This window comes from Lipotes vexillifer, unplaced genomic scaffold (assembly GCF_000442215.2).
Source record: "Lipotes vexillifer unplaced genomic scaffold, Lipotes_vexillifer_v1.1 scaffold496, whole genome shotgun sequence".
NCBI lineage: Eukaryota > Metazoa > Chordata > Mammalia > Artiodactyla > Lipotidae > Lipotes > Lipotes vexillifer.
The window spans coordinates 1,376,375-1,384,724 of NW_006786690.1; the positions used below are offsets into that span (position 1 = coordinate 1,376,375).

General features: G+C 44.0%; 1 protein-coding gene and 1 non-coding gene across 2 annotated transcripts in view; one reads left to right on the top strand and one right to left on the bottom strand.

Moving 5' to 3' along the window:
* Positions 1-8,350, bottom strand: part of DHDDS (dehydrodolichyl diphosphate synthase subunit) — a 27,168-nt gene that overhangs the window by 5,554 nt on the left and 13,264 nt on the right. Inside the window, 2 exon segments of the mRNA XM_007459115.1 lie at positions 3,033-3,140; positions 5,660-5,774. Of these exon segments, the coding sequence (XP_007459177.1) occupies positions 3,033-3,140; positions 5,660-5,774 (223 nt within the window).
* On the top strand, positions 7,655-7,726 carry TRNAE-UUC (transfer RNA glutamic acid (anticodon UUC)). Its single transcript has one exon. It is a non-coding gene; the product is annotated as a tRNA-Glu (tRNA).

Here is an 8,350-nt window from a genome sequence, read left to right on the forward strand (position 1 = left end):
TTTTTTTTTTTTTTTTTTTTTTTTTTGCGGTACGCGGGCCTCTCACTGCTGTGGTCTCTCCCGCTGCGGACCCCAGGCTCCGGACGTGCAGGCCCAGCGGCCACGGCTCACGAGCCCAGCCGCTCCGCAGCATGTGGGATCTTCCCAAACCGGGGCACGAACCCATGTCCCCTGCATCGGCAGGCGGACTCTCAACCACTGCGCCACCAGGGAAGCCCCCAAATGAAACTCTTAATGGCTGTCCTCAAACATGTTCCACCCCATCCTAGGAAACAGCAGAGCCATCCACCCAGCTGCCCAGGCCAAAACCTAAATGTTTTGGTTCCTAATAACATTAACATTTTACTCATTTGTTTTATCCTACAAGATGAATAAAAGAGTTTCAGAGTTACATCATCAACATTACCACTAATAAATCTCCTAAGTAATGTTTAAGTTAGCTTTCCAGTTTGTATTATCCTTAGAATATATCCCACTAAAAATGTATAGTCAGAGAACTATGTTCAGGTAACTGGAATTAATCCCTTTCTCTGGGGGTTGTATTATCAACTTAGTTTCATTTGTTTCTGTTTTAACTTTTGTTTTTCCTCCATCTCAGTCTACTCAGCCCTCCCCTTCTCTACAGCTGCAACCCCACCTTGAGGCACATTCTCCCACCTGGACTACTGTAGGAGTTTGGTCTCTGACTCCTGCCCTCTGAAAATCCTGAGTGATTTTTACAAAATATAAATCAGATCCTGTCACTTCCCTGATCAAAAGTCTTCAGATGTGTCATCATGGCCTACAGGGCCCTCAGTGATCAGAGGCCTGACTCCTACCCAGCCTCATCCCACATCCTTCTCCCTCATGTGTGCTGTCCTCTTTCTTTGTTCTTCCAAGACCTAAACTTTATAACTTTAGTATCCTTGCCCTTGCTGCTCCCTCTGCAGAGAATAATTCTTTCCCCCTGGATTTTTACCCATCTGGCTATCTCTCATCTCTAATATAATGGCTTAAAAAAGACCTCCTTAGAGAGGCCTTCCTTGACTGCTTTATTCAGCACCTCCTGCTCTCTTCATTACTTTCTAGCATATCACCCTATTTTCTTCATTGCCTTATTACAATCTGAAATTATTGTATATACTTGTTTACTTATTATCTGTCTCCTCAAGTAAAACTACAAGCTCCATGAAGGTAGGGATCTTGTCTGGCCAACTAACTGCTTGACTCTCTTGTGCCTAATACTAACATAGTGCCTGACTCAGACCAGGTACTCAGTAATAGACATTTATGAAATGAGTGAAACTTGAGGTAATTCCTCCAATAGCCATGTGGGAAAGTATCTGAGAAACTTGAATTACTAAAAGACTTCTCAGCAGCCAACTTAGAGACAAGAATATCCATACACAAAAGCTTGTGGACCAAGATCCTCTGGGCTTCACGCAAGGCCAGTTTACTCTCACTTTACAGACATAACTCTAACAAGCTTGGTTGCCTGGTTTCCTTGCCTGTAGCTGATTTAACACTGGAAATAGGAAGAGAAGGGAAGAAGGGATGCTGTCAAAATTAGCCATTGACCATATACAAGAAATCCCAAAGCCCAGTATTTTGGGACAATCTAGCTTAGAGAAAGAGCCCCACCCTTCAAGGCCATCCTGCACAGTGAAGTGCTTCAAGAGGGCGGTTACTACAATATCACCTTTAGCAGCAGCATTAGAGTGTGATTACTTTAATCATCATTATTAGCAAGTGCCTGGTATACAGAGGGTGTTAATGAATTATGCACAAGACGTGTTTCAGAAAGTTTTCTATCAAAATAGGATTAAAAAAAGTTTTAGTTCTTCAAGGGAGACTTGGTCATGTGGAAAAATCTGATATTCATTCCTCTTTGACAGTGGATAATTGAGACTTTGCTGTTTTTCCTTTTACTTGAACTCAACTTCCTTTTTCAATTTCCTCACATTCTGAGACTAAATGATCAAGCACATGACCAAACCTTCATGATTTGATTGACTTATTCCAGGAGTTCTGGACTTGGGATTCATGGAAAGATTTCAGGAGTTATGTGAACCCCCAGGAGTAGTTTATGTGTTAAAGGGATTAATGTAATTCTATGCAAAATGCCATGTGTTAGAGTGATCTTTGCAATTTTTCTAGGGAGATGGTCTACGGCTTTCGTTAGCTTCTCCAAGGAGTCTGCGATGCCAAGGGGACCGAAAAGCCCTGACTTAGATCATTATTTCCTCCTGGCCATTATCTCTCCAGACTCAAGAAGCATCACCAGCTTTGGGTTTAAAATTCTGTGACCTTGGGACAGTTTCCCTGCCCCTCTGTTGCCATATCTGAAAAACAAGGACGCCAAGCCTGCTGGATTGCTGGAAGGGTTAAATAAGAAAACTTACATGAAGACACCAAAGTGCCTTAATAGACCCTCAATACATAAGCTGCCACCACCACACACACTGCCATTATTATTAAGAGTCCTAATCAGACATAGGTGACTCTGCCTCCTAATGAAACCTGTTTCAAGATCTGGTGATCAAAACTGAAAGCAGAACTTCAAGTCTTGGTAGAACACAGTTTCATACAACAGCAAGACAGTGCTATTTCATTTTTAATCCCTCTGGAAGCATCTTGGATTTTGTATACTTCCACTTCTACAATCTTTTATTAGGCTAATTCCTTCAGGGAATAATGGCCAATCTCTCTGAGAAGCCTTTCCTGGGTTTCCATAGTAAAGAGATTAAAGATTTATAACTTGAATCCCAGTTCCATCTTTTATTGGTTATGTGTCCTTAGCTAAATAATTTTGATTTACTCATTTGCACAAATGGGGCTAATAATACCTAGCTCATTGGATTCTTGGGAACATTGAATGAGATAATGCATATAAACTGTTCACAGTGCCTGACACATAGTAAATACTCAGTAAGTGGTAGCTACTCATCATTAACATGATTATTAGCAAGTGCCTGACATATATAGCCGTGGGTGGTCATCAATGCTAACCTTTTCTTCCATTCCATCCAGTCAGGCCAGCCCTGAACTCTTACCTGAAGCATGCTATGGTTCATCTGGAACTGCAGGATGGCCTCACAGAGGTTCCAAAACGTGTATTCTGGCCACAGAACAGGCTGGAACACCAAGCAGGAGTGGGAGGTCTGGGAAAGGTGGGGAAGGAAGAGAGTATGGTTTAATAACATGTTACTAGAACACATCCCTGGTCAGGCTCCAAAGAAAGAGCAGGCTGATCACACCCAGAGATGAGGTTGGACAGGCATCCTGAGCTGCAGCTGCTGCTGCCAACCCAGATTCACTCACTAATAGGGGGACAGGTCATCTGAGGCAGTAAAATCACCTGCCTGTAGCAAGGCAGAACTAAAGTGAGACTAGATCAACATTTCCACCAGGATTTTTCTAAGCCAATTTTAGGACTATGAAATAACACCTAGATTATGTTACTGGCTCTTGGCCCTTAGAGGTCATCTGGGAGACACAGTGTCTGATAAAAGTTAGCAATGAACAAATGGTAGCTGCCATCGTTATTTTTAAGTAGCAGAGTATGGGACAATGGTTAAGAGCATGGGCTCTGGGGCCCGACTGCCTGGCTTTGAATTCTGGCTCCACAGTTTACCATCTACTTGACCTCAGGCAAGTTACTTCTCTGGGCCTCAGTGTCCTCAACTGTAAAACTGGGTAATAAGAATAACTAGTTTTTAAGGTACTGTGAAAATTTAACAAGATAACATACATAAAGCAGAGCAAAGGGCTGGGCGAACTTTTAACAATAATCACTGATATAAGACTCCCTTTTGGAACATTCTTGCCAGCCACTGCTTGACATCTTTAGTGGTGAGGAATTCAGTGCCTCAAGGGGGATAACTTTAGCTGTCATTAAGTTAAACCAATGTCACCCACCAAGGTCTCAGGTTGTTTCTCTGGAACAACTTTATTTCTTCTTCAAAGTGACATTCTTTCAAATATTTGAAGGCTAGCTTAGAACTGCCTGTTATCTGTTCCCAAGGTTGTAATGACTTGTTCAGTTTGTCTTTTCCAACAAACTGTAAGTTTTAAGATAGTAGGGATTGGGCTTCCCTGGTGGCACAGTGGTTAAGAATCCGCCTGCCAATGCAGGAGATACGGGTTCGGGCCCTGGTCTGGGAAGATCCCACATGCTTTGGAGCAACTAAGCCCATGCGCCACAACTACCGAGCATGCGCTCTAGCGTCTTCGAGCCACAGCTACTGAAGCCCACGCGCCTAAAGCCCGTGCTCCGCAACAAGAGAAGCCACCACAATGAGAAGCCCACGCACTGCAACAAAGAGTATCCCCCACTCGCGGCAACTAGAGAAAGCCCACGCACAGCAACGAAGACCCAACGCAGCCATAAATAAGTAAGTAAGCAAGTAAGTAAGTAAATAAATGATAGTAGGGATTATTTCTAACTTGGTTACTGCCATATTTCCAGCACAAAGGAGGAAATATTTTTTTCCCAAGAGAATAAACTATCACCATTCTTCTCTTTTCCAGACCATTATTCTTCACTCATTCCTTATAGCAGCGGTCCCCAACCTTTCTGGTACCAGGGACCGGTTTCATGGAAGACAATTTTTCCACGGACAGGGTGGGGTGGGGGGATGGATGGATGGTTCAGGCGGGAATGCGAGTGATGGGGAGTGGCAGATGAAGCTTCGCTTGCTCCCGGCTGCTCACCTCCTGCTGTGCGGCCCGGTTCCTAACAGGCCGCAGGCTGGTAGTGGTCCGCAGCCCAGGGGTTGGGGACCCCTGCCTTATAGGACATGAGCTTCAGACTCCTTGCCATCCAGGCTGGCCTCTTCTGCTAAGTCCTCTAGTTTACCAGTGCAATCTCTTAAAACCCAGTGCCCAGAAGTAAACTCTCTAGACATAATCTGACCAGCAGAATGGGCCATAAAACCACAAGCTGCACATTATACTGCTTTCAATATAGCCAAAGACTAAAAGTATCTTCAGTAGCTAAATCTTGTTAGTTCACTCTTAAGACTATGGTCCATTAAAATTTCCAGAACTTTACCATGTGAATTGCTTCCAAGCTGAGTTTCTTCCTTCAGCCTCTCCTTGAACAAGATTTCCCCCAGCCAAGTGCTACCCAGGGGCCAACTTAACAGATGATGGAGATTTTCAAGCAAAGACAAACTTATTTGGATATGGGCTTTTAGAGAACTACCTACACTGTGATAACTGAGCTGATAGGCAATGGCAGGCCCTGAAGAAAGAGTCTGCATACAGTTTATATCTCCTGTGGCCTGTGCTTGTGAAGATGCAGCCCTTTATTCTAAAGGCGAGAAATTAGTAAATGCAAGGCGAGGTTCTAGCCCAGAGGTGCTGGGTGACATGGTAGGTTACCAGGGCAGGAGCTTATGCTCAGGGACCTAAGGCAGAAGTCCAGTTCCTTGAAGAGAGGTACAAGTAAAGCTTTCACCACAGCTGGATAGCCTTGATTCTTCCCCTGGGCACTTTAGACAGCAAGAACTACACAGGCTCACAAAGCCAGAGACAGATGAGGAAGGGATAGCAAAAGTTACCAGGCACAGCCTGGAGACATTTCTCTGGATTTTAGCCGACCCTCCAATCTGTTTTGTGGGTGCAGTCACAGTTTTCAGTTTCGACACAAACAGAACAATGGTTGGAAACGACCTACCTGCCAGAGGAGGAAGTCGCTGAGCCTCACTTCCCCAGAAGTCCGTATCAAGATGTCAGGATGAGGAGAGTGGTTGGTATAAAGGCACTTATCCAGCAGAGACTCAGAGACATCGCTAAGGCGAGTGGGGAAGAGACAAAGATAAGTCCACATCTCTTTTTGGATTATTCTCATGGTGAACTTCCTTACATAAAGCTTCCCAGTTTATAGAATACCATCAAATACATTAGCCAATACTACCTGGTATGTAGAAGGCCCTCAGCAAATGCCTGATAAATTAATGAATGGTTTCAATCCTCACAACTACATTAGGTACTTCTATCCTCACTTTATAGATAAGGAAACTGAGGCTCAGAGAAGATGAAAAATTTGCCCAAAGCCATTTAGTTGCAGCCTAAAACCAGATGCACCCACCAGAATATGTGTTGTCCTTCACTTAAAACACTTGCTTTTAAAATGGATACACCCTATGACCCTGCAATTTGATGAAATACTATGCAACTGTTTTTTTTTTAAATAAATTTATTTATTTTTGGCTGCACTGGGTCTTCGTTGCTGCGCATGGGCTTTTCTCTAGTTGCGCTGCATAGGCCTCTCATTGTGGTGGCTTCTCTTGTTGCAGAGCACAGGCTGTAGGCGTGCGGGCTTCAGTAGCTGTAGCACATGGGCTCAGTAGTTGTGGCTCGCGGGCTCTAGAGTGCAGGCTCAGTAGTTGTGGCACACGGGCTTAGTTGCTCCACGGCATGGGGGATCTTCCCGGCCCAGGGCTCGAACCCGTGTCCCCTGTGTTGGCAGGCGGATTCCTAACCACTGCGCCACCTGGGAAGCCCCCTATGCAACTGTTTTTAATAAAGGTAAATCTAAATGCATGGACTTGGAAAGATGCCTAAGATGTAATATTAAATGAAAAAAGCACATTTCAGAAAAAAGTGTGGAAAATACACACACACACTTACTCACACATGTGAATACATGTATATATCGACAAAGAACAAAATCTAGAAAGGCATACACCATTCTATTAATGGTGATTACCTCTGGAAGGTTGGATAAGAAGGAAATACTATCTCTTTTTACTTTATATACTTCTGTTATTGTTTGAATTTATTATACAGAACATTTTTAAAACCTTAAATTTGGGCTTCCCTGGTGGTGCAGTGGTTGGGAGTCTGCCTGCCAATGCAGGGGACACCGGTTCACACCCCGGTCCAGGAAGATCCCACATGCCGTGGAGTGGCTGGGCCCGTGGGCCATGGCCACTGAGCCTGCGCGTCCGGAGCCTGTGCTCCGCAACGGGAGAGGCCACAGCAGTGAGAGGCCCGTGTACCGCAAAAACAAACAAACAAACAAACAAAAAAACTTTAAGTCATATGGACCGTGAAACACTGCAAAACATCCACTTTACTTAGGATTTGAAAAAACAGCAAAATGATGAGCCCTCTTGTGTTTGATAAGGGCTACTTTCCCAAGCAGACAGACACTCAGAAAGGAGACGGAATGAAGGAAGAATGGGGACTGGCAGCACTCATCTTAAGTTAAACTCTCCTGTCCATGGAAAGAGGGTATTTGCAAGACTGGTGTGTGGTGGTTCCAAGAATACTGTTTACCTATCCTGCCAAGTACCCAGAGGCAGGAGTCAGAATCTCCAGGTGGTAACAGCTGCATCTTTGGAAGGGTCTAGAAGACAAAATTTCTGTGTGGGAACATTTTTCTGGGAGCATAGTCAAAAAAAAAGCAGAGATCTGGGCTGAGTGTTCAGAACAAGGATCTACACTTACTAGCTGTGTGCCTTTGGGTAAGTTACTCCATCTCTCAGTCATCTTTTTGCAAACCACAGAGGGAGCTTAATTTTCTGTACCGTCATATGGTAAATAATATTCACTTATGACTGGGCAATAGGAAGGGCTCTGGTTCAGATTTCCCTGATAATTTCCCTGAGTCTTGTCTTGACAGCATGATCTTAATTCTTTAACTAAGAATGTGAAACCTGGGAGTTCCCTGGTGGTCTAGTGGTTAGGATTTGGCACTTTCACTGCCATGGCCTGGGTTCAATCCCTGGTCAGGGAATTGAGATCCTACAGGCCACATGGAGCAGCCCCAAAACAAACAAAAAAAAAAGTGAAGCCCTGTGCAATCAACAATTTCTCAGCTCTCTTATTTTTGAAATGGCACATTTGTCCTATCTACTTATAGGTTATTGTGAGAGTCAAATCAAATGAAATAACAGATTTGAGTGTACCTTGGGAACTATAAAGCACTACATAAATAGAGGAATAAAGGTTATTTCCAGACCCACTACCTTGCTGTGGGACTTTGGATCCCCACATAACCCCTCTGAATTTCAAATGTGTCTGCATTTTTTTTTTTGGCCGCGCCGCGCAGCATCGGAATGACATGCAGATTTCAATTCCCCAACCAGAGATCGAACCCGCAGCCCCTGCAGTGGAAGTGCGGAGTCTTAACCACTGAAGCACCAGGGAAGCCCGTCAATGAAACTTTTTAAACCTTGGTTAACTGGTCTTATGAAATAAGACAAATAATAGTCACTACCTTATATGAAAATTAGATGAGAATATGCATGATAAACTCCTACTAGTCTCGTGCCTGCCTCATAATAAGATCTGATGACTACTGTTTATTTATTTGTAGTAACGGGAGAGGCCACAACAGTGAGAGGCCCGCGTACCGAAA